At 50.9% G+C, this 26,674-nt stretch overlaps 1 protein-coding gene across 9 annotated transcripts in view; it reads right to left on the bottom strand.

The window, feature by feature from the left end:
• Window positions 1–26,674, bottom strand: part of ARVCF (ARVCF delta catenin family member) — a 56,162-nt gene that overhangs the window by 26,748 nt on the left and 2,740 nt on the right. For all 9 annotated transcript variants that reach the window (XR_008291588.1, XR_008291589.1, XM_053205829.1 and 6 more), the window contains exons 2-3: window positions 23,718–23,771; window positions 1,293–1,520 (exon numbers count right to left, since the gene is read on the bottom strand). Coding sequence is in view for 7 of the 9 variants with exons in the window: in XM_053205829.1 (XP_053061804.1) it covers window positions 1,293–1,502 (210 nt within the window). In the remaining 2 variants the exon portion in view is untranslated. The remainder of the gene's footprint in view (window positions 1–1,292; window positions 1,521–23,717; window positions 23,772–26,674) is intronic.

Genomic DNA, 26,674 nt, shown 5'->3' on the forward strand with positions numbered 1-26,674 from the left:
TCTGACTGTATGCCACGCTGAGCTGTGTATGTGGATTGCCCACAGACAAATGAGAACAGCAAGGCTCTTGGGGTTAAGATCACTCGCCAGGTCCCCCAACCTGACATAGGCTGTTGCTTCTGAGCCCTCCATGCCCTAGCTAGGCAAAGCTAGCCCAAATGGGTCAGTCTCAATCGAGACCAATACCTTGCTCCCTTTCTGTCCAGCCACAGAGGTCCAGGCTGCCCCAAGCTGCCAGCAGCCTATCTGGTTCCCTGGAGCTGGAGCCCAGTGACCAGAGCATGTACTGGGGGACACACTGTGAGGAGGTGTGGCTGCCAGGTTTTGGAAGGCAATGGTGCTATGCCTGCTTATGGAAGTGAGCCAGGGAAACTGAGGACACTACTGGCAGGATCCTCTAGGGTCATTCTGAGAAACCCTGAAGACTCAGTAGGACATGACACCCCAGGCCTCTGGGACAGGTAATGAGAAGGGGCAACAGTGGAAGTCCTGTAGGGTGGACTCCTACCCAGGGAGCCACCAGGGACAGCTCTGCCCTGCCTATCACCTGCTTTGTGCCTCAGTCAATAATATGAACTGAAAAGTAAAAATATGAATTGAAAAATCACACCAAACTCCAGGTATCCCACATTTTCTCATTCTGCCCCTACCACTCCATAAGCCGGTGCTCTTCCTGCCCCATCTGCAGATCAGGCACTGGGATACAGTGGTGGAAGGAGGAGTCCTGGCCATCTGACTCCTGACTTTAAAGTCCTCAGGGCCTGGCCTCAGAGCAGACAAGGCTCCATGCATCTTGGGGCTGAGTTGGGGCCTGAGCCCAGTCTAAGGGCAATGGCTGGTGGGGAAATTGAGCATTCTAGGTCACCCTCTGAGCTGCAGTCAGAGCCTGGGGCCTTGCTTGAGCCTTACCCTAGGGCTGACTCACTGATGCATGTGACGAAGGAGAATACCATGGCAAGAAGACTCCAGGACTGGCAAAACCCTCAGGGTCACCAGGGTGACCACTGAGCTGCTCAGAACAGACCTTGCCCAGCTGCCTGGGCTCTGAGGACTCACTTGAGGGTGCCATTCTGAGGATTGGGCTGTGTCCTGCCCATTCATCACTTGGTGTCCTACACACCCAAGTGAGACTTCCAGCCCCCCTTGGGGTCCCATTTTCCTCCCCTCCTCGGAAGTCCGAGGAAGTCTTGCAATAAATCATTCAATTCAATGCTGGCTTGTGGTCCACCAAGGCCCCTTGATTGTTTCCCAACTTGGCCATTTTCACCCTTCCTGACTCACTGGGGTGTTACCTGCAGGACCAGCTGTTGCCAAGCCATCGGCAGGGGCTGCCCACTGCCCACACCACCACTGCCCACACCAGGCTGCTGGGCGCGCTCCAGCTGCAAGGCAACATGGCGCCTCTCCTGCTCCAGAGCTCGCGTCAGTCTCTCAAAGCGGGCCTCCTGCTCCTTCACTGAGGCCAGGATGCTGGCAGCTGAGTGCACGTTGCAGTCCTCCATGACCAGGATGCCGGCAGGCTGCAGGCAAAGCAGAGCATGGTCAAGGTGGGGCTGGGGTGGAGGCCTAGAGAGGCCATCATAGGCCCCCTGCCCACTGCACACATAGATCATAGGACTCACTCCCAGACCAGAGCATCCAGCTCTCCAGAGAGAAGCTGCATTGATTAAATTCTAAATTAAAAGCCGTTAATCCGAGGCTGGCCAGAAGCAGCAGGCTCCCTCCCTGCAGAGTGTAGGGCTCTCAGCCGGGAGCCCCTGCTTCCTGCCAGGTTCAGCAGAACCTGAGGTTCTGGGTATCCCAGAGTCCTCTGGGAAGGGAAGGGTAGGAAGAGCTGGTGTGACAACCTCTCAGATTTCCCAGGCCCTCTGCTGTCCATAGCACATGCCAGTTCATCCCAACCTCATGGGGCTAGCACAGACCCACCTCACTGAGGCAGATGCTCTGTGGCCCAAAGAAATTGGGAAACCCATCCACAGCCACACAGCTGGTGTGGCAGAGCTGCTGTACCAGCGGGCAGGGAGACAGAAGCCATTCCATGGCCTCCTGGTGGGTCAGATACTGAGGCAGGTGAGGAGATGACACTGGTCTACAGACCAGCAGTCGGGCCTCCACTCACAGCCACACTGGCTGGGAACGAGAGTGGCATTTACCCACATGGCAGAGTAAAATTCAAGTTTAGCCTGGTTGAGATTCTGCACCCAGAAGTGGCCCATGTGTCTCACGTCTGATCTGGAGGGAGGTTGAGGGCAGGGTCCCAGGCATCTGAGGCCCAGTCTGTGGGGAAGGTCGGGACTGCCTGGGGCCCTGCCCACTGCTGTTCCTGAGGGCCCCAGGATGGTGGGTGGGGGTGGCAGGGACTTGGCAGCTGCAACAACAAGCCAGCACTTTCCTCGCTGCTTGCTCCCTGGCTGCCCAGCATATTTGTTTTTCATGAACAAAAAGAAGCAGGGGAAGCATGTGGAGCACAGACCCAGGGGCATGGCAGCAGGCAGGGTGCAGGCCATGCAGCCATACCACTAGGCACTGTGGTGCAGTACGCAGTCCTGCTCGGGGTCTCCTCCTGGCCCGGCCCACCCCAACCAGTTGAAGCTGACTCTGCCAGCCCCTGTGCCCCTGCACAACATAGGGCCTGAGCTTAGAGACATGGCACAGTGGGTAGCACCCCTGGAGGGCCAGCTCTGCTGCTCACTGGCCCAGGTGGAGTCAGCTTTAAGAACAGAATCCTAGAAAGGAGGGGGGTCAGTGCTGGGCCTGATCACTGGTACCAGCTGAGCGAGGGACAGGGTTGGGGGGCACGGGTGTACCTCGAGGTGAAAAGACACCATAGAGCCCAACCCACTGTGAAGCTGGGGAAACCAAGGCCCATTGAAGGCAAGAGATCAACATAGGTCCCAGAAGCTGAGCTTCATTTCTCCAACACCTGTCACGCAAATAAAACCATCAGTGTGACCTAGCAGAGGGGCAGTGAAATCAGCATGGCCAGCTAGAAGAGGCAGTAGCTGGCAAGGGGGCAGGGGAGGAGCCTGGGGGGATGAGGGGAGTGAGTTGTAGACTGGGTCCTCTGGCCAAGAGGGAATGGAGGACAAACAGCATAGTATGTCCATGGCTGTGGGCACACAGCCTTCTGTGCACATCCACTGCTGCCTAGGCACGGGTCCCAGACACACACGGCCCCATGCAGTGTCACGTAGGCACTAGGACTTGTGCATGGATAGACTGAACCTGGTAGCCCCAGGTGGGCATGGGTGGGGTCGTCCTCCCTGGAGGGCAGCACAAGGTGGGACAGGAGGTGGAGCCAGGTCACTCAAGCCCTTGGTTGCAGCATGGGTCTCAAGGCTCTGGGAGGTGATGATCAGGAAATCTATGGGCTTCATATCTAGGAGGTGACTTCCCTTCCTCCTTATGCCGAGACATGGGTTCCTGACTGACCTCAGGCTCCCCTTTCCTGCTCCCAGCAGGACCAGGCTAGGGCTACAGACCCTGGGGATAGCAGCTGAGGGGGCAACACTGGCCTCCAGCTTTCCTGCCCCGGTCCTCCAGCATATCCCAACTCTGAGGTCCAAGGAGTCTCTGCAAGGGGGATCTACTTACTTTGACTGCCCCCACCCACCCAGCTAGGACCCAGAAATCTAAGACTATGGTGAGAAGGTGGCCAAACCCACACTGACTTTTCCATTGCCCAGTTCTCTCAGCTGGAGCTAAATGACTGTGTGCCTCCCAGGAGACACCCCGAAATGCCAGCCAGCTTGGAGGAAGAGTGCCCTGCAGCCGTCCACAAAGAGCAGAGCCCCTGCTCTGGGGCCCATGCCCTCCACCCCAGCCCGAGGGTGTACCCCTCTGTCTGCCTGTGGGCAGGGATGCTGGGCATGGAGTCCCCTCCTCACCTGCCTTAAGTGTAGCCCTGGGGTATCCAAGAGGCATGGTGCTGGCGGGGGACATCCAGGAAGCAGGGAAGACCTAAGCCTACTTTTGTGACATGGTGGCCTTCCTGGGTCTGAGGTGCATGGCCTGTGCATAGGAGCACGTGTAGGTACAGGTGAGCCAGGCCAGCATCCCAGAGAGCAGCTTTTCGGATGGTAACTCAAATGCTATTTTTATATTAAAACAATAAATATGTGATGACATGGAAGCAAATTGTACATGAATTTTTAAGATCGACCATGAGACTGGGGCACCTGGGTGGCTCAGTCAGTTAAGCATCTGACTCTTGATCTTGGCTCAGGTCATGATCTCATGGTTTCATGAGTTTGAGTCCTACATCAGCTTTGTGCTGACAGCATGGAGCCTGCCTAGGATTCTGTCTCCTCTCTCTCTGCCCCTCCCCCACTCATGCTGTGCCCCCTGCCAAAATAAATAAATGTTAAGAAATAAAAAAAAAGATCAACTATGAGATTTTTAAATATACTTTTTAGTTTATATACTTACATTTTGAGAGACAGAGAGAGGGAGAGCGCAAGCAAGCAAGTGAGCACAGGGGGAGAGGCAGAGAGAGAGAATCCCAATCAGGCTCTGCACTGGCAGTGCAGAGCCAGACACAGGGCTCAAATCCATGAACTATGAGATCATAACCTGAGCTGACACCGAGTCTGACAATAAACTTACTGAGCCACCCAGGCGCCCCAATGGACCATGAGACTTTAAAGACATTTTCCCCAGAGGGGTGTCGGGGCAGGGCCCAATCCTGGGGAGGGGTGGGCACCAGACTGGGAGGGCCTAGGGCAGGCAGGGAAGCACCACACTTGTGGGGTCTCAGCTTACCCTTGCTCTCCTCTCTGGCCAGTGTCATCACAGCTTCTATTCACCTGGCAAGGGTACCACACTGTCCATTAGGTCAACCCCTCACAATCCCCACCCAGACCCCCACCGCTGGTTTGGCAGTCCTTGGTGGAGGTTGCTTCTCAGCATGCCCAACCACCTGTGGAGTTGACTTAGCAAGAAGACAGGAATGAGCATGCAGTGCAGAGCCAACCTCACCTGTCCCGGGCAGGAGTGAAGGTGGTGAACCTGGGGAAAGCCTGCCCTCACCTGGACACTCCAGGAGTGACCACAGGTGGGTGGACTGCTGAGTGGATAGAGGGATGGAAGGACAGGAGGCTGGATGGAAGGAGAAATGCATGAATGAGTGAACAAATGTGTGGATAGGAGGGTGAGTGGGTGGTTGTGTAAGAGGATGGCAGTGGATGGAGAGGGCTGGTTGTGTGAAAGGATGGCACTGGATGGAAAGATGGCTGGACAGTCAGATAGGCAGGTGAATGGGTACAAGGTCATCGGGGGGTTGATAGTCAGATGGGTGGATGAATGGGTACAAGGGGTGGGTGGGTAGTCAGATGGGTGGATGAATGGGTAGGCAGGTGGGTAAGAACAAGGCTCTGAAACACTACTGGGTAGAGGGAGCCTGGACCCTGAACACTCTGGGACACGACTGTGGCTAGCACTTGCTCCATCAGGAAAGCAAAGGCACGATTAGAGGAACTACGGGGAGATGCTGATCATTCCCCGGAAACCTAAACCCACATTTGATGTCTTCATGCTGACCCAGACATTCCTCCTCATAAGGAGTCCAGCCAAACCCTGCTCCAGAAAATCAAATTATGGGGCCTGAGTCCAATCTGGGTTGAGGAATTAGAGGAATTTCCTAAGGGTCAGGACGGCAGGGGGAGGCAGGCAGGAGGCCTGGGCGCCAGTCCCGACCCCTTGCCGGCCATCTGTCGGCACACTGCCAGCTGTCCCCCAAGAGGGGAGAGAGGGGACTGGCCACTGGTTGAACCTCATTCTGCCCCACTTGCCCCCCCTCCCAGATAGGGAGGAAATGGTGCAAGCAGAAGCAGAATCCAGGCCTGGTAGTGTCAAAGCCCCTTTGCCTGGGAGGGCATCATTTCCCCTACCCTCAACACTGCCAGCATGGAGACTTGCTCCCAACACTGCTGGCCAGGCCTCATGGGGAGCCCATTTTTACCCTGTCACCCCTACTGTGGTCAGATGGTACCCACAGCTGCGGGGATAGCTTCTGGCCAGCACACAAGGATGGGCACTGAGCCAAGGCTGGAGCCTGGGCCGTGGGATTCACACAGGGCGGAGTCCATGTCTGCCTGTCCCACCCAGGACTACAGTGTTGCTCCCAAGTCAGTGTAGGGCCTGGGCTGTCTGGGCAGGAGGAGGGTATTCTTAACCTCAAAGCAGTGGAAGAAATTGCCAAGGAAAGACAAACCAGCTTGACTTTGTGAAAACGAACCATTACTGTACATCCCCCCTTCCCCCCAAAAAAGGGCCACGTATTGTGGTTATGGTTTTTTGGTTTTGGTTTTTAAAGTTGACACCATTTACAGTAACATATGCAGTGAGCATTTCAGACAAAAGACAGATGATAACTTGCTTCTAGACCTTGACTTCATCACAATGGAAGCTGGTGAGGGGCACGTGGGGACATGTCACACTAGCCCCTCTATCTCTGTGCATTTACAACCTTCCATAACAGAAAGTGGGAGAAAAAATATAAAGACAACCAAAAGACAATCAACACCTTAGGATTAGGTCTTTGTAACATCCAGCAGTAAAGTGACACCCTTCATCTATAAGGTACTCTTGCAAGTCAATAAGGAAAAACCAAAACCTCAACTCCAAGTGAGTAAAGGCTATAAACAAGGGATGTGGCCAGAGATATAAGATGCAGAGCAATGAACGTGGACACCATCAAGCGTGCACGCACCCTGAGAAAAGACTGGAAGGAAAGGCCTTTCAGGTCGCTGGGGCACTCTGGGCGGCAAAGTTCTGTACCCACCAGTGTTGCCAGTGCTCTGTGAGGACCCGAGTTACTGCTATAGTTGAAGGTAAGGAAGAGACGGAAAAGCAGCCACCTGCCCTAGCAGGCCAGCAAGTGAACAAGGAAGCCTGGGAATTCAGCTCCCCAGGGGCCTGAGCAGTACCCCTTGCAGACCAAGGGAAGCAGAGGGATTTTCAGGGAGCTGATAGAGCCATAACTGGATTTAGCCTGGAAATTAGATTTCCCCAGCAGAGGAGGTACCCCTGTTGCAAGTGACCAGATGCCATGGTGGGGGTGAGGGTTGGAGAGATGGCCCCTTAGTGACCTCCTGCCCCCAGGCTATCCACACAGGCACCCAGCAGCACCCATCTGATGATCATATGGAGGACAACTCACATGTGCAGGGAGAACAGTCTGGGGAGGGAGGGGTCTTCCCCTGTGCCAATGGGGCACCCTAGGCCAAGTGCAGGCCAGGTCCAAGGCAGCACTGCTTAGCTCCAGGACAAGGGGGATGCTGAGCAGGTAGTCAAAAGGACAAGGGGGCTGTGGCAGTACTTGATGCAGGAGGCTCAGGGACACATCAGGCAGGGATACCTGTAAGGGCCCAGAGAGCTTGAAGTCTGGGAGCTGAGAGCCTGGGACTAGGAGTGACTGGGTGACTGTGGGCTGGACATGGCAGAGGCAGGCCTCACCTGGATGCTAGTGCAGGGAGAGGCAGGTGAGTATCCCAGCTGCTTTTCCTCAGTGGGAGGCCTGAGCACAAGGGGCCACCATGAGAGGCACCTAAAGGGGTGGCCTGAGATTCCCACTGGGGCAGGTCTCAGATACTTGCTCCATGTGCCAGCTATGGCACACCCCAAGTCTCCTTGGTTCCCTGGGAAGTGCCTGTCAGAACTCATGGAATGGAGATGGATAGCTCTCCCCCAGGCCCCAGGCTGGCATTCAGGGAAGTCCCCTTGCTGTCCCTCCTGTACCTGACCCAGATTCCAGCTGCAGCCATAGCCCAAGGGTGATGCCCTGCAGGTTCCAAGTGTGGGTATGGGCAGCAAGGATCCACCTCCTCTGGGGTCTCTGTTACAGCCAGTCCAGGAGCACCCCAAGGGCCCAAGTCCCCAGGGCTGGGGAGCCATGGGGCTCTAAATGGAGAGGGTGGGGACTGGCAGTCCCACTGCCCTCTCTGCTTGCACCAGTAGCCACCCACTCCACCTTGGTCATGAATGGGGAGACTGGGCGGGGGGCAATGGAATGGTCAAGCGCCAGGGTATCCTACTGTGTGGAAGCTGGCTAGTTGGCTGCTTCCAACACCAATGCCACCAAGGGAACTTGAGTGGCTCCCCCATCTCTTCCAGCAGAGACTCATACTCACACCCTCCCCAACACACACTCTATCTCAAGGACAGCAGAGCAGCATGCTGGGGCAGTGATGAGGGTTCAGGCTCAGAGTGCCACCCTACCACACTCTGGGGTGTGCAAAAGACCAAGGCATTCCTGGGAAGGGGGCTGAGGCTCACGGCTAGGCTGGGACCAAATGCAGACAGATCCGATTGGCACCAGAGCCTGGGAGCCCAGTCCCTACTGAGGGGCCAAGGGGCCCATGAAATATCCTGATAGCCCCACTGAGGTATAGCTGGGCAGCTGTCCAGCCAGGTCAACGGCCACAGTGAGGCAGATACAGCAGTCACCCACACTGGCTACCAGCCTGTGTATACCAGGAACGCCCTTCCCCGCCCCCCCACAAGATGGTGGACCCCCTTCTTCCTGGCCCCCTCTATCACCATGGCAACACCCAGGCTTCTCTGTGAGGGACAGAGCCTCTTTGTGGTGGCACAAAGCCCCTTTGAGGGGCAGTGGAGGTGCAGCCCCCAGGAGCCTGTGGCCAATAAGCCTTTGGGGGGGGGTGTGGTGAGGCAGGGCCCCTCAGCCCAGCTATCCCCCTCTTGCGTTGCAGAGCCAAGGAAGCTAGTATGGGAGAGCCTGGTGATTAGCAGCTGGAATGAAACCCCCTGCCGCAGTGCCACCTGCCCCAGCTGCCCACAGAAGGGTTCTTGGGATAAGCCCCACAGCTCTCTGCTAGAGTCTGGGGGATTTTCCATGTCTTCCTCATCATTTTGACAAGGAACACGTTCTGCCTAGATAAGTGGCTATGGGGAAACTCCTGCCTGATGGGAAACCAGGCTCAAGACCCAATGGGGACTGGGCACAGGAAGTGCTTGGTGGGCAGACAAGTCAGATGACAGCAAGTCTGGAAGCAGGTCTGCTGAGGGGGCTGCGCATGGCATCCCAGCTCATGGTCCCTTGCTTCTCTCACCTGGCTTCCCCTCCTATAGGGGGTGCCTATCTTTGCCTGCTGGCCCGGGGAGAATGCAACTGGCCCAGTTCTGTGGCCTAGCGCAGGCCTGCTGCAGAAACAACCTCAGGACAGACTTGTGTAAGAGGGAAACTGGCTATAACATAGTTTGCTCTAGGGTAGGGGAAATGAGGCCCTGAGGGCACTGTGGGCCTGGTGACAGGGACCCAGCACAGAGCACTCCTGCCCACACTCCAGTGAGGAGGCTGCCTTGTCAGGGCCCCATCCCACAGAGGGAGGTTCACCCTACCGGGCTCCCAGCAGTGGAACCCCTCCCCACCCCAGCCTGTAGGTCCTTGCCACCCTGACGGCTGCTGACCAGGCACTTGGCAGTGCCCCTGCATGCTGGGCACCCTGCCCGGCAGCCCTCCCCAAGCAACCTCAATCTGACCCACTGCAGCTTTGCTAACTAAGCCACTGGGGTGGGGGATCATGGCCCTGGGGCAGCAGCTGGGGGTAGAGCTGGCCCCAGGAGAGATCAATCCCTTTGTGGGCAGCTCTACGCGGGTCCCAGAGAGGCTGCCAAGGGACCAACCCTGACATGGCAGTGTCCACTGAGTCAATAAGCACCCCCTCCACCCCCACCTCTCCCTCCCTGTCTGGTTTCCCCGTCACATTCCTGCTAGCTGCTTGCGGGCACCAATGTGCCTGCATTGGACAATCATTAGCAATAGCAGGTCAGTTTTCTCCACAGCCCTGGGAGGGATGGGGGTGGTGGGGCCTATAGAGAGGGGGGCTCCCAATAAAGCCCAGACCAGGTTCTCACTATCCTTGCTGCTGGGGCCTGGGCTTAGCAGGATCCTCCTCAGCCTCCTAAAGGAGGTTCCAGGGGAAGAGTGAGATGTGTGCAAAAGTTGGTCCCTCATTTATTCCCTCATTAGGAACACTGGAGACCCTAGCAGGGAGACTCTGCCGGGCCTTTCCAGTACAGTGCCTGGGACAGGACCAACAAACACCAAGGTGGCAGGAAGACCCTCCAGGAAGACCCGAGAGGATGGCTTCAGCCATGGCCACCTGGTTCTAGATGGTTCAGAGGTGAGTGTGGGTGAAAGAGTAGAGCACGCCCTGCAGAGGGAGGTTCCAGGCCCTTTCAGCCTTGCTCCTGGCCCCACAGCATCAAAGGGCCAAGTCCCCTCTAGTCTGTTTCTGCCCAGGGTCAACAAGCATGTGACCATGGCCAGCTCAGGCCTCTCCTGGGGCCCCCAGGAACATCCCTTCCCTCCCAGAAACGTAGCTGGCTACCAGCCTTGCTGCTCCTAACCCCCTCTCCAGGCTGGGAGCCAGCTCAGCTGCTCCTGAAGCTAGGGAGTGCCCATGGCAACAGGTCCAGACACCACCAACCTCCAGCCAGTAGCAAACTCCCGCCTTTTATATGCAAATGACCCAGTGGGAAAGGGCAGGGGGCTCCACTCCACCAGCCCCAGCACAGACTTCAGGCCCTGCACGTCCTCTCTGGCTCCCCTACCCACCCACACATACCAAGAGAGCCTGGTAGGGGCTGGACTTGTCTGTGTGTCCTACCCCTGCCCAAAGGAGGTGGGAACACTGCAGAAGGCAGCTTACAGTTTGGGGGCCTCCTAAAACTCACCTGCAGGCACATGTGAGCAGCCACCCACAGAAGCATGAACACATCCCCCCCCCCCCCCCACCAAGGATGCACGATACACCCACAGGCACATTTACACCCACCTATGCTGTGTGGTGGCTGCTGAGCTCACTATAGCTGCTCTGTGGGGCCTCACCTGCCCCACTGGAAAATGGGTGGTGGGTAGCCTGAAAGTCCTGACAGGTTCTAACTGGGGGAGGGGAAAGTAGGACTAGCACTCCTTAGCCATTGTGGCTCATGCTAAGGGTCAGCATCCTACACAGACCCCGTTACTGTCCGGAACACCTGCAAGGCTGCTGCCCCCCATTCAGACCTTTGAAGCCAGGCCTGTCTGTGGCACCACAATCTGCAAATGGCCCCAGTCTCCGGTCCACACCGACATGTCTCTGTAGCAGGTGAGGGTGGCCGGGCCACAGACCCTGGACAGAAGCACCCAGTCAGCACAGAACTGCCTACAGCACACCAGCACCCTGGGGCAAATCCTACTGCCTTTGAAGGACCTGAGAAGAGTTGCTTTTCACTAAATTACATTTAGCATATTTATTAGCACAAGTATTAGGGAATAGCTGATACATGTCCTCAAAAGGTCAAAGAGAGTGTTGAACTGATGAATTGGGAACACACCATAATGAAAAGGAGCAATCTGAAATGATGACCCAATGGAGATTTTAAACAAACAACAGCAGACAGGACACGGCAGCAAATCCGCAGAGTGAGGTAGCAGAAAGCATACTCGGGGCAGTCCTTTTAAAGCAGCAGAAAATGACAAAAAGTTGATGAAAGAGGGAAGACAGGAGATGTAGAAAATAGATCCCAGGGCTAAACTTCCACAGAACAGGAATTCCCTGAGGCAGGAAGAGTGGATCGGCACCCCCACAACATTGCCAGAAGCGGGGCTTTCTGTCCAGAAAACAAGCTAAGAAAAGTGTGGATATGCCTATTTCTGGCATTTTACAATTCACTCTTGGTAGGTTGATGTTTCCCCCAGTCTCCTAAACGTTTGATATCGGCTCCGCAGTATGGGAAGGACACCCACCCTGCCTGATCTGCTGGCTGTGCAAACGTTCCCAGTACCCAGCACTGAAGTCTGGGTTCACATTCTCCACCAGGCTGTCCACATCCTGGCAGGGCTGGACATTGTCCATCCCCAGATGTCAGCTGCACATCGTCTTGCCCACTCACCATCTCTTGTGTTGCAGACACTTTTACAACCAGGAATAGCTGACAGCTTTGTTAAACAAGATGCCTGGCCTCCTTAAATCAAGATCTTTAAAAAAGTTAACCTAGCTCTGAAATTCCTTAAGGAAACTTCATAGTGAAATTCCTGGATTTTCAGAGTCATGATTTGCCATTCACATGATCCATCTTTCCCTGGGAGGGAACAAACATGGCTCACTGGGAGCTCACCAGATTGCCCAGAGAAGTCCAGGCTATTTCAATTGGGGGGTCACCCTACCATAGGCAGAAGCTCCAGGCAACATCCCTTGGGGTACAAGGGCTGCTGAGAGGTTGAACTGTATTTTCCAGCAATGCCCTGATATGCCATGTGCCTTAAGATGACTAGCTGTTCCTAGCAGTCCTTTGTTAGCTGCCTGTGGGGAGTATTTTTACTGTCTCAGGATATCTGTGCATCTGTGGACTGATGAGTATAAGAGATTAGGTATTAAAAAAAAAAAGAGAGAGGGGCGCCTGGGTGGCGCAGTCGGTTAAGCGTCTGACTTCAGCCAGGTCACGATCTCGCGGTCCGTGAGTTCGAGCCCCGCGTCAGGCTCTGGGCTGATGGCTCAGAGCCTGGAGCCTGTTTCCGATTCTGTGTCTCCCTCTCTCTCTGCCTCTCCCCCGTTCATGCTCTGTCTCTCTCTGTCCCAAAAATAAAAAAAACAAAAAACAAAAAAAAAAAACCTTCACAAAAAAAAAATAAAAAAAAAGAGAGAGAGAGAGAGAGACACTAGATATGAATCCATGAAACACAAAGTTCAGCCAAGCCAAACAACAACAACAACAACAACAAAAACCCAAACGATACACACAGATGCCTGTACACACACAAACATGAAAGTTAAGTATACGACGGATGTGTTCATTAACTAGAAGGTAGGAAAGTTTTCACAATATATTTGTATATCCAGTCCTTACAATGTACATTTCAAACAGCTTACACGTTTATCAATTACACTCAGTGAAACTGAAAAAAAATGAAGTAAAACAAAGGAACATTTTAGCTATTTTAATTTTACAAATTCAGTTGCTTAAAAATAAACCTGAGGGGTGCCTGGGTGGCTCGGCTGGTTAAGCATCTGACTTCGGCTCAGGTCATGATCTCATGGTTCATGAGTTCGAGCCCCGCATCAGGCTCCGTGCTCACAGCTCAGAGCCTGGAGCCTGCTTTGGATTCAGTGTCTCCCTCTCTCTCTGCCCCTCCCCTGCTTGCTCTCTCTCTCTCAAAAATAAATAAACATTAAAAAAATTTTTTAATAAAAATTTAAAAAAGTAAACTTGAAAAATGTAAAAAAAAATTCCCAACAACACCCATCTCTTGTGTTCCATATGCCTTTTCTTTTATATTTTAAAATAAAAAAGATTATAACAGAGTACTATGAACAATTGCACACCAACAAATTGTATAACCTAAATGAACAAATTCCTATAAACACACAATCTACCAAAACTGACCCATGAAGAAACAAAACCTGAGCAGACCTGTAACTAGCAGGGAGACTGAATCAGTATTCAAATCCTCTCAAAAAAGAAAGGCCCAGGACCAGATGGCTTCACTGGTGAATTCTACCAAATATTCAAAGAGGAGTTAACATTAATATTCAAACTGTCCCCCAAAATTGACAAGAAATGAACAGTTACTAACCCATTCTACAAGGCTGGAATTATTACCCTGATACCAAGCCATAAAAGAAAATTATAGACCGGGGCACCTGGGTCGCTTAGTCGGTTGAGCATCCAACTTTGACTCAGGTCATGATCTCACAGTTCATGAGTTCGAGCCCTGCATCAGGCTCACTGCTGTCAGCAGAGAGCCTGCTGTGGATCTTCTGCCCCCCTTTCTCTCTGCCCCCCCCTCAAAAATACACATTAAAAAAATTATGGACCAATATCCCTTATGAATATTTACGCAAAAATCTTCAACAAAACACCAACATACTGAATTCAGCAGTATATATATTTTTAAATGTTTATTTATATATTTTTGAAAGAGAGAGAGAGAGGGCAAGCACGTGTGCACGCACACACTGGGGAGAGGCAGAGAGAAAGGTAGAGAAAGAATCCCAAACAAAATCTGTGCTGTCAGCACAGAGTCCAACATGGGACTCAAACTCATGAACCATGACATTATGACCTGAGACGAAATCAAGAGTCAGATGTTTAACTGACTTAATTGCCCGGGCACCCCATGAATTCAGAAGTATATTAGGATTATACATCATGACCAAGTAGGATTTATTCCTAAATGCAAGGATGGCTTACCATATGAAAATCAATCAACATAATACCCTGTATATTAACAAAATAATGGGGGAAAATGGTCATTTCATTGGGGAATAAAAGACAAAATTCAACACTCTTTTATGATATAAACACAAAACAAACTTGGAATAGAAAGAAACTACCTTCATATGATAAATGCCATACATAAAATGTTACATCATACTACGTATGCTACACATCATATTGTCACCACAGCTTACATCATACTCAATAATGAAAGACTTAAAGCTTTTCTCTTAACATCAAGAAGGCAGGGATGCTGCTTTTGTCATTTCTGTCCAAGTCTTCTATTAAATATCTTGGATCAAGAACTACCCTACGACCCAGCAATTGCACTACTAGGTATTTATCCAAGGGATATAGGTATGCTGTTTTGAAGGGGCACATGCACTCCAATGTTTATAGCAGCACTATCACAATAGCCAAAGTATGAAAAGAGCCCTAATGTCCACTGATGGATGAATGGATAAAGAAGATGTGGTGTGTGTATGTATGTATAATGGAGTATTACTCGGCAATCAAAACAAATGAAATCTTACCATTCGCAACTACGTGGATGGAACTAGAGGGTATTATGCTAAGCGAAAGTAGTCAGAGAAAGACACATATCATATGACTTCACTCATAAGAGGGCTTTAAGGTACAAAACAGATGAACTTAAGGGAAGAGAAGCAAAAATAATATAAAAACAGGGAGGGGGACAAAAACATAAGAGACTCTTAAATATGGAGAACAAATAGAGGGTTACTGGAGGGGTTGTGGGAGGGGGGATGGGCTAAATGGATAAGAGGCATTAAGGAATCTACCCCTGAAATCATTGTTGCACTATATGCTAACTAACTTTTTTAATTTAAAAAATGAATTAAATTTTAAAAAAAGAGGACAAAAATCTTAGATCAGTAGGCAGGAAAAAGAAATAAAAGGTATCCAAATTGGAAAGGAAGAAGTGAAATAATCTGTTTATAGACAACATCATTCATGTAGAAAATCCTCAAGATTATACACACACATACACACACACACACACTCAGAACTGATAAACAAGTTCAGTGAAGTTATAGGGTAAAAAATAAAAAAAACAGAAATCACTAACAATGAGCAATTTAAAAAGGAAATTCAGAAAATGATTTTAGTTACAATAACATCAAGAAGAACAAACTACATAGGGATAAACTTAACAAAGGTGAAGAAGGACTTGTACACTGCAAAGTATATAACCTTCCTGAAAGAAATTAAAGATGACATACATATGCTTCTGCAATGGATGACTTGGTATTGTCAAGATGTCAATATCACCCAAAGTAATCTACAGATTTAATTCTGTCCCTATCAAAATCCCAATGGCATTTTTTACAGAAATAGAAAACTCCATCCTAGAAGCCATATGGAATCTCAAAGGGCCATGAACAGCCAAAATAGTCATAAAAAAGAACAAAGTTGGAGGTCTCACACTTTCTGATTTCAAAATTTATTACAAAGCTATAGTAACCGAACTGTGTGGTTATAGCATGAAGGCAGACAAAGACCAGTGGAATAGAAAAGAAATAAATCCTCACATATATATGGTCAAATGATTTTTACAAGGATGCAGGAAGGAACTGTCTTTTCAATGAATGGTGCTGAGAAAACTGGATATCCACATGGAAAAGAATGAAGTTGAACCCTTATCTTACAACATATGCAAAAATTAACTCAAAATGCATCAAAGATCTAAACGTAAGACCTAAAACTATAAAACTCTTAGAAGAAAACACAGGGGAAAAGATTTGTGATGTTGGATTTGGCAATGATTTCTTGGATATGACATCAAAAGCATAGGCAACAAAAGTAAAAATAGATAAATCGAACTATATCAAAATTTAAAACTTCTGTTCAACTGACACAATCAACAGAGTAAAAAAGCAATATAGAGAATGGGAGATTTTCAAATCATGTATCTGATAAGGGATTAATATCCAAAATACATAAATAACTCCTACAACTCAACAACAAAAAACAAATAACCCAATTTTAAAAATGGGCAAAGGATGTGAACAGACATTTCTCCAAAGAAAAATATATAAATGGCGAAGAAGTATATGAAAAGATGCCCAATCTTACTAATGTTAGAGAAATGCAAATCAAAAGCACAGTGAAATGTCACCTTACACTCATTAGATGGCTACTCTCAAAAACACAAAATAACAAGTTTTGGTAAGGATGTGAAGAAATTGGAGCTCTTGCACAGTTAGTGGGATGTAAAATGGCGTAGCCACTATGAAAATCAATACAGTGGTTCCTCAAAAACTTAAAAATAGAATTACTGTACGATCAACCAATTCCACTTCTGGTTATATATCCAAAAGAACTGAAAGCATGGTCTTGAAGACATATTATACACCCATGTTCACAATAGCATTATTCATAAGAGCCGAAAGGTGAAGCAACTCAAGTGCCTACCAATAGATGAATAGAAAAACAAAATGTGACACAGACTAATGGATCATGGACCATTATTATCAATGGAATGTTATTCCACCTTTAAAAGAAAGGAAATTTTGACACATGCTACAACATGATAAATCTTGAGAACATCATACTAAGTGAAATAATCCACTCATAAAAAGACAAATACTGTATTATTCCACTTTTAGGAGGCATCTAAAGTAGTCAAATTTATAGAAAGACAAAGTGGAATGGTGGTTCCAGGGACTAGGGGGAGGAGGTAATGGGTCCACCAATGTTCATTAATGGAAACAGAGTGTGAATTTTGCAAGATAAAAAAGTTCTGGAGATTGGTTGCACGACAGTGTGAATATACCTACTGATACTGAACAATACATCTAAGAATAGTTACAATGGTCAATTTTGTGTATATTTTATCAAATAAACATTTAAAAAGAGCCATCTTGTGTAATAACTTAGAATATGCAAAACATTCTTTTAAATAAATAGATAAAAGATAAAAATTCAAGCATACATAGAGTTGACTATTTAGAAACAATAAAAAACTTACTCAGACATTATACATAAAAATGTATGGATTATAGAATGATGGTGGCCAGGGGTTGAGGGGTAGAGGAAATGGGGAAATGCAGGTCAAAGGTTATACACTTTCAGTTATAAGATGAGTAAGTTCCAGGGATCTAATGTACAGCATGGTGACTACAGTTAACAACACTGTATCGTATACTTAGTTAGAAGTTGCTATGAGAGAAGTCATCGGTTAATGCTCTCACCATAACAACAAAACAATGGTAATTATATGGGATGAAGGATGTGTCAACTAACTTTATTATGTTTACCACAAAATGTTTACCATTTTGCAATACACATGTGTACCAAATCATAACACTGTATGCCTTAAATTACACAATATTATATTCCAATTATATCTTGACAAAGCTGGGAAAAAAATAGCCAAAGCTATACTCAGAGGTAAATTCATAGTTTTAAATACTTTCATTAGAATACAATAAAGAATGACTATGAATACGAGTACACCAGAGCATAATGAAGAAACACTAAAACATCCTTTGCAGCAAGTTTCCTAAGTTTTCTCTCTGCCTATTTCTAAAGCTCCCCCAGGTATAATACCCAGACAATTTCTAACGAGAGAATCAACAACATAACTGATTCCAAAATAAAGAATACTCAAATGTGGTTTAAAAAAAAAAAAAAAAGAATGAAGGGGCGCCTGGGTGGCTCAGTTGGTTAAACATCTGACTCTTGATTTCAGCTTAGGTCATGATCTCACAGTCATAGGATCTAGCCCAGCATAGGGCTCTGTGCTGGGTGTGGAGTCTACTTAAGATTCTCTCTCTCCCTCTGCCCCTGTCCCCCACTTGCTCTCTCTTTCTCTCTCTCAAATAAAAAGTTGAAAAAATTTTTTAAAAATTTAAAAAGAAGGAATATGAATAAAGTCCTCAAACCAAGATTCCCATTGAAAAGACCAATGCAACTCTGACCACCTTTTACATGCCAGAAACAGAAATTTCTAATGTATAGAGTTCAGAGAGAACAGGACCTAAAGAAGATACAGAAAATTAACCTGTAAGCCTAGGATCACACTGCAAAGTTCTGTCACCAGCTCTTAGGCCCCTGCACACACAAAACAGACACAATAAATCTAAACCTTCCCCTGCTGCCACAAATGGTACCAAAGGTGAGGGGGTGGGCAGTGGGGACACAGACCACCTTGGCCTCTGCTGGATTACAGGCCAGAGCGGAGTGGCAGCCACCATGGCACCTGGCAAGCAGCAGGTTTCTGTTGCAAGAAGGAAGCAAGGATGAGCGGCTGGAAAACAGTATCCACACCAACAGAGTACTGTGGCTCCCGTGCAGGGGCTGTACTGAGGAATCACAGCATGTGCTCTATGCTGAGGCCAATTTTTGCAAGAAACTGGAGAAATGTCAGGAGAAGGACTGCCTCAGGCCCCTGAAGGCTCAAGAGAATGCTGCCTTGCTGAGGGCATCTCTACATCTAGAATGATGCAGAGAGTGAGTCTACATAGACCCTCACTCAGGCAGACCCTGCTGAGTCTGGAGGTGGGTGTGGCAAGAAGCAGGGCTGCTGCTGTCACAGGGACCAGGTATGGCTTTCATCCTGAAGGCAACAGGGGGATCTCATGTGAGGGAGAAACCAGACAAATATTTGCTGAAGGAGTCAATAAGAAAACCAGGCCCAGCTCAAAAGCTTTCCCTGCCTCCCAACCAGCTTCAAGGAAGGGATAGCTGACACTCCTCCACTCTCACCCAGCCCCCTCCTCCCACCCAAGGCAGCTGTTCTCAGACCAGGGGTCTTGTCTGAGGTTCACTCCTCCTGCTCATCGACTGTGGGGGTTCTCTAAGCAAGCAGAGCAGGACAGCTGGAGTCATGGAAGGGGGACAGAGTTACCAGAAGCAAGGGGGACGTGCCTGCCTGCGTGCTAGGCCCAGGCTTCCCACAGGGCATGAAGCTTCTGCCTGTTACAGATGGCTGCCTTCCCTGCACCATGCCCCTGGGGAATCGCCCACCCCCACCCCTGGCAACACTACACCTCTGGATGTATTGGCCCCATAAAGACAAGAGCCTGCAAGCAGAAAGGCTTAATTAAAAATTAACCAATGCCCTTGTTTCAAAGGTTTGGCAAATAAATGTCTGGAATTATTTCTTCAAATACAAATACTGAGATAGTCTCATTATAACCAATAGCTCCCTACAGATAGGCAAATGCCAGAGAACTGTCACCAAGAAGACTGGAAAGGGGAGGATGCGCTTGCCTGGAGCAGGCCTGGGAGCAAAGCCCAGCTCTGCTTGCTGAGCCTCAGTTTCCCCATCATAATCCCCCACCCCCTTGCTGGGAGGCCTAAAAGAGAAGATGGTTTTGGTCCCACACAAGTCCCTGCCTCAGTTGTGGTCCTAGCCATGGCCTGCCCACCCTGGGACTCTGGACAGATCACCTGCCACCCTGGGTGACAATGAGCCTGACACTAACCCTGGAGAGATGGCAGGTGAGGCTGATAGTCTGTGCCCATTGAGGGGGCAGGGAGCAAAATGGGGAACTTTGGTGCCATAGTCATTTGGCTTCTGTGGTTCAGTCTTGTGGCCTCTCCCAGCCCTTCAGGCACACCCAAGGGAGCCTGGGCCAGCAGGATCCAGGAGGCACTTCCCTTGGCCTTGATCTTGGGCCTGGGGTGTGGGAGGTGAAGAAAGATGCTGTTTTGTGAAGGGTGGGCCTTGCTGGGGCTGAGACCCCTTTATCTACACCATCCCAGACTCCTCAGTGGCCCAGGCCTCACTTTCCCCATCTATATACTTGGTGCCCCCCACCCCTAGGCACTGTGGCTCAGATCCCATGGGCAGCAATGGCCCATGGGGGTGCCAGCATCTCCCTCCAGGGCAGAAAGTGAAGGCCCTGGGAGCATGGGATGGCAGCATCTCTGCAGCCTCATTATCTTGCAAAATGCAGAGAGCAGCAAGTACATTCAGACGAATGAATGGCCTAATTAGGATTTCACAGAGAGTGAAAATATTTTGAAAAGAGAAAGTTTAACTAAAGGCATATTCAAAATACCAAACTCATCAACTGCTAACATCAACCTGGCAAGATGTGCCATGGGGGTGGGGTATTCTATCTCCCCACCTGATAGTGGGCAGTCTTCCTATGAGTGAGATAAGCTGGGGGTTGGGGGGCTGGGTAAATGCAGGGCCAGGGTAAATGCTACTGTGGGCTTGCAGAGACTGGCCAGGAGAGCCAGCACAGCACCATCTTGCCTGGTGGCCTGGGCGATGTAGGCCTCAGTAGGCTGGCCCTGCCGCACTGACCATACCACCAGCCGTGAATCACCCTGTACGAGGGATGGCACAGCCAGAAGCTGGCGCAGCGCTCATGCCATAACTGCAGCAGACCACCAGCTGTGCCAAGTTCTTCACAAGGCCAATAGGGTGAGCAGAGCCAGGGTATGAACCCAAGTCCCACCACATAGAATGTTCTTCCTTCTGCCCTGCCTGAGAAGAATGGGTTGTTGGAGTGGGAAGGGGCTTGAGGCTCCCCTGGGGATTTGCCCACCTGGATATGGCCCATGAGTCTAATCACAAAGGCCCTCAGATGCCTGGCTGAGAGTCACAAAGGAGAGACAGCAGCCGGTCTGCACCAGGCTCTCCAGCCACACCAACAAGGGTCCAGCAAAGGCTCTACGAGGGCGGGAACCTCTTCTCAGTAAACAAGAGTGCTCAGAGGAGGGACAGGCTCTCTTGCAAAGGCTCCGAGCCATGGGGAGACCAGCGTAGGACATGCCACAGATACACACAGGGAGGGCCGACTGTCTCCAAAGAGTGCCAGGCTAAGGTGACTCCCACAGAAGTCACAGGGAGAGGGACCTGACAGAGTGGTTCCAACACACACATGTAGGGTAAACGTGCAGAATAACCATGACTTTTGAGGACAAAAGACTGATTGAGGGGAAGCTCTGGCCTGATCTTAATCTTTAACTAGACAGTGGGTGTTGGCTAAGGGCTGGGAGCTTACCACAGACACCGTAAACCTGAACACATTACACGATGCTTCCAATTTCCAGTGACAGAAAATGTTAGCCAAGAAATGGTTCAGATACAAGTGAAAAACAAAGTTAAATCCTCACCTTCTGTTTCTATCAAAATAAATTCTAGATGAATGAAATCTTGAGTGTAAAATGTTAAACTACCTCAGGGTAAGATAAGGGTGTATTTACCTCATTAGGTGCTCAGGAAGGACAATGGGATAACTGAAAAGGGAAAACATTCAATGGATTTCACCACAAAATATGAAAGATCTCTGAAGATGAAAAACTGTCCTAAACAAAAATTGAAAGATGGAGAAAGAATGTGCAGTAGGCCAACAGATGAGGGATGAATTCATACTTTAATAATAAAGACTGCTATCAATGGCTGAGATACACATCAAAACGCCAAAAAACCCCAGCATGGGGCAGGTGGTCACAGGAGCATAGCCATGCTCAGCACAGCTGCGTGGAGGCCAATGACAAGGTCACTGAGGGGCAAGGCCAGGCTGGGGGTGGTTTCCCAGAAGTAGTATTGGTGCTGGCATGGCTGCAATGGAGGGCACCCATGTACCCCAGGTATCAGCATCACTCCCTTACCGCCTTCTGGCTCCCCCTTCTCGGGGAGCCCTGCTACTCTCTTCACTACCTGGCAATTCTACAGGTGGTCACTTTCTCTGTAGCTGCCTCCTCAGCCAGGCTGGGGGCTTCCCAGGGGCATGTCTGTGCCTGATGTGGTCACAAAACCCAGTGTCTGATATAGAGCTCAGCACAGGGGTGCTGAATGGCTGAAGGCGAGTATGGGAGATACATGGGTGCTTGCCACCAATTGCTGTCTCAATTTAGTCCCAAGGCCTCCCCATCCCTATCTCCCTTTTGATGTGGGCAGGGCTGCACCCCAGGGCCTACGGAACAGGGAGCCCCTAGCCAAGGCCCAGGTTCTGCTTCCCAGTTTGTGAAACGGCTTCAGCCCAGAGCAGAGATGGCACGAACGCCACTACTATCCCTCCAGTGCCCATGGCAGACATGACTAATCAATTACTATGGCAGACAAGAATAATCAATCACCACATTCAAGAAGAGCAGGACAGAAACAAAAGAGAGGAAAAGGCAGAGAGAAGCACAGAGAAGACAAGAGAAAAACTGGGAGAAGACCAGGAGGAGGTGGCAGGGATACACAGGGACAGAAAACAAGCAAGCAGTGCTAGGAAAGCAGGCAAAAGCAGCAGGCAGGATAAGGGAGACCCTGTGACCAGAGCTATCATTTGGTGTTTGGCTGGTCTGCAGACCTGAGGCCTGGTGGCCTACCAGGAGTTAAGGGGGGCAGGGGCCAGCCCCCTGCCAACCTTGCCCCTAGAAACCATGTCACTCATGCCACAAAGCAATGCCAGGTTCTGAGCCCAGGATGCAGCCTGGGCCTCTTCATCCCAATCCAGAGGTCCCCATGTGGCCCAACAGCCCACGACTGAGATGCCTGGCCTGACCTTGATCTGCCCAGGTGGTACACCACCAAATGGCAGCTTCCCACACCCACGGTCATGTGGAACAAGGAAGAAGGAGCCAGGCCCTGTCCCTCCCTGTTCTATAGCCCTTGGCATAGAACACTGAGGTGTCTAGAGGCCTGGGGTCTCCCAAGTGTCGCCTCTGCCTTCTCCCCACCACTTGAGTATGTCACTGGCTGGGCCAGGCCGTCCCCGCTGGATACACAGTACCACTGAGAATTCACAGGACTGGGTTGACCAAGCCTCCCATGGAGACATCACCCAGTGGGGCAGGAGCAGATGCCCAGGCTGGGGACTGGGCACCCATACTGGTGGAACAAGAGTGACCAGAGGCATTTTTATGAGGCATCTCTGTAAATACAGCCACCACAGCAAACCCTGAAAGATCAGGGTTCGAACAGGACATACCTTCCCACCATTCAGAAGGACCTGGGGGACACAGGGACCACACAGCCTCCCAACTCTGCCATACTTCCCAAGCACCATACCCTAGTCTTGCTGGAGGAGTGACTACCAGATGAACCCACAAACACAGATAACATCCAAGGACACGGGCCAGCACGTGACGGCCTGTCCCCAGCTGGTAGCTCTAGTCTCCCCTGGGCAGCAGGGACCACCTGAGCTAAGAGCCAAGCCTGTTGGGCTATGCCGATACCAGACATGGCTATAGCAGGCATCCAAGTCAAGGTAAGTGAGGATCAGATCCAGCCAATGTCCTGGTTGGTCCACCCCACTGCAGGCTCACCCCTCAAGCCAAATATCAACCTGGTGGCTGCTGACCACACTCAGGCCATCCATGAGTCCAAGCACTGGGAGGCCCCCATGCCCACCCCTGTCTAGCGTTGGGGCTGTGCCCGCCCAAGTGAGGCTGACCGGAAGAATACACCACCTTGGGTCATAGTCCATCCCTCAGTCAACCACACCTGCCAGGCCCACTAGGACACTCTGCTGTCCTATGCAAAGAGGGGGATGTCCCCAGGCCAAGCCTTGGTTGCTTACCTATCTGGAGGAGAGATTAGCATGTCCCAACATCCATCCTGATGTCTCCAGATCCTGCAGGAAAACCAGAGGATACCTTGTGAAGCCAACCTATTGGGCTAAGTCCCTTCTAGATGAAGCCAGACCCCTGGTGGGGGTACTGTCATCCCTGACCCCGAGGTCATCCTGTGGCGCTCCTGATGTGTACCCACACGTTCATGCACATTCTCTTATCCCCACTCACCTGGACTACCGCTACCACAGTCCCTTGTAAATATTTCTAATGCTGTTGACTAGCTCCTTCAACACTGATTGTTCAGCTCTAGAATGATAATAACGTCTTCCCCATTCCAGAAAGCTGGGTGTGTCTTGTTGTGATAAACAGCACAGCAAGGAGAACTTCTGCACCAGGATCTCACTGGCCCTACCAAGTCGAACCCAACACCTGCCTAGTCCTGCTCTCCCCACCTGGACCCCACTCCTGCCCTGTGTAGCAGGCCACCTGCCTCTCCTGATGCTCCTTGGGGCCAGCCCAGAACTCATGTCCCTGTGAGAAAGGCAGCCTAACTTCAAGATCCCAGGACCCAGGGGCCAGAGCTATAGCTAGGAGTACCTCACATGCAGGAGCTGTAGCCCCGTGGGCTTCCTGTCTCAGCCCATGACTCAGGAGACACATTCCCTGTCATTTTATCTAGGCCTGGGAACGATGCCAGAGAGTGTGTTATAAAAATGAAAAAACAGGGTGGAGGGGCACCTGGCTGGCTCAGTGGGTAGAGCGTGCAACTCTGAATCTTGGGGTTGCTAAGTTTGAGCCCTACGCTGATTGTAGGGTTTTAAAACAAAACCCAAATCTTTAAAACAAAAACCAAAAACCAAAACCAGGGTGGCACAGAGAGGAGCGGAGGTCTGAGAAAGTCATCCCTGGGGGGTCAGGGGTGATAGAAGCTCTCTCCCCTGGGCTCTACAGTGTTTTCCAGATTGTTCCGAGCCTCTAATTTCCTCTTGTGGACATGGGCTATTTGGGGGCCCTGCGAGTGGGTGTCCCTGCCTCACAGTAGCCCCTTCATCATGAGGAGGGGTTCTGAGTCACAGTGGGATCAATGGAGGAACAGGATGCATCGGTTCAGAGGCAGGAAAGAACGGTGGCCTGAGCCAGGGAGCCAGGCATGTTTGCACGTACGCCTGTATCTGTGCACACTCACTCTTGTGTGTGCCTGGAAGGGCAATCTGGGAGGGAGCCTGCCCCCCTGCTGCATCCGCCCTGCCTGCAGCAGAGGAGCTACTGTTCCTACCCTGAGGTCCGAGGCTCAGGGAGCAGCTTTGTTTGGAGTGTGACATTTCTGGGACACTTCTGCTTTTGGTTTAAATGTTTATATAGGTTTTGTCCCACAGAGCACCACATCCTTCCTTAGTCCTGATAACTGCCGGCCTGGCCTCTTGTTCAGTGCTGGCCTTGTGCAAAGCTTCACGAGGTGCTGCCAAGTGCCTCATCTTACTCTTGCCAAGTGCCCTGGATTGGCCCAACACCCCATTTTACAGATGGGGAAACTCGGTCCAGGATTTGAACTCAGGTCTTCCTACTCCCTGCACCCCCACATCAGCTGGGGATATTTGGCTACAAGAAGAACATGTTCCCTCCCGTGGAGCTCTGGCCAGGCTCAGAGCTCCATAAATACAGAGGAGAGCCAGTATTAGACACCAGTGGGGGGTAGGGAAGGGCATTTGCAGGGCTGCTGTTGGGGGGAGGGCACTAAAGGTTTCCTGCAGGAGGGTAGGGGGAATGGGAGGGTCTGGAGGATGTAGAGTGGTGGCAGCTTTGGAAGGCCCCAGGTCCCTGGGGTGCCCTGTCACAGGACACTACATAGGTGGGGGCAGGGCAGAGCCCTGAGGGAGTGGACATACGTGACATACGAAAATAGAATCAGTGATGGGATTTGTGATGAGAGCGCAGGGGGTACCTGTCTTGAGAATCCTTTCTTAGAGCCCTCTCAGGGCTGACTTGCAGGCTTTGGGGTCACTCATCTGGCCAAGGACACCTGAACAAGGGAGCCTGGGGGCTGAAGGGGCCACCAAACCTGCCCCTTATCAGGCTCCATCCTCAAATGGGGAGGGTCCTGAGAAATGGAGCAGTTCCATCTGCCTATAGTAACCTGGGCCTCCTTTTGCCATGGGCCTCCTCACACTGGGTGCCCCAGAAATCTGTCCAGTCTGCCCCCAGTCTTGGGAAGGTCTGCTGCATCTCAGGTGGGGGCAAGAGCCCAGGACACAAGGGGCTGCCAAGCAGCCAGTCCTGCAAAGCCATGGACTTGTCATGTGTCCGTAGCATGAGGCAGCTCCATGAGCACAAATGGAATCCAGAGGAGAGACAGGGCCCAGGCTGGGTGGGTGGGGCAGGCAACTCAGGGCTGTGGCAGGTGCTGAGGAACCCGCGTGGGGGGTCAGGCAGGTCTGCCTAGGAACCTGCTCTGCACTCAAGCCTCATGCCCTCCTCCACCATGAGAAATCCCAATGTGCTCTTCCAGGCCCCTGGCCACTTTGGATACAATGTGAAAAGGCACCCACTTCTGTTGCACCTTCTTTCACAAATGAACAGAAGAAGTGCAGCCTCATCCTGACTGGCTGGCTCAGAATCCTCACCTGGGTGGTGGCAGGGTCAGCTAAGGAGGCCCTTGGGGCACAGACCTGAAGAAGGCCTCACTCAGGGCCTTTCGTTGTCCTTGCCCAAGCCCCATTCAGTCCCTGCATCTCCTCTTGCCTGCACCAAAGGTGATGAGGGGCTCTGGTGGTTACTGAGGGGCCTCGCCCCAGGGATCCTTGCTCCTCTCCAGCTTGTACCCTGGACAGGCAGACTGGAGAAAGCAGAGCTCTGGCCCTACCAGGTGCCTCAGGGAGGGGTCCCAGCACAGAGGGAGGCTGGGTGGAGCCAGTCTTGCCTGCCATGGTGGTCCCTGGTGCCCTCTGGTGGCCGTATTCAGCTA

The sequence above is a fragment of the Acinonyx jubatus genome, chromosome D3, assembly GCF_027475565.1.
Source record: "Acinonyx jubatus isolate Ajub_Pintada_27869175 chromosome D3, VMU_Ajub_asm_v1.0, whole genome shotgun sequence".
NCBI classification, from domain to species: domain Eukaryota; kingdom Metazoa; phylum Chordata; class Mammalia; order Carnivora; family Felidae; genus Acinonyx; species Acinonyx jubatus.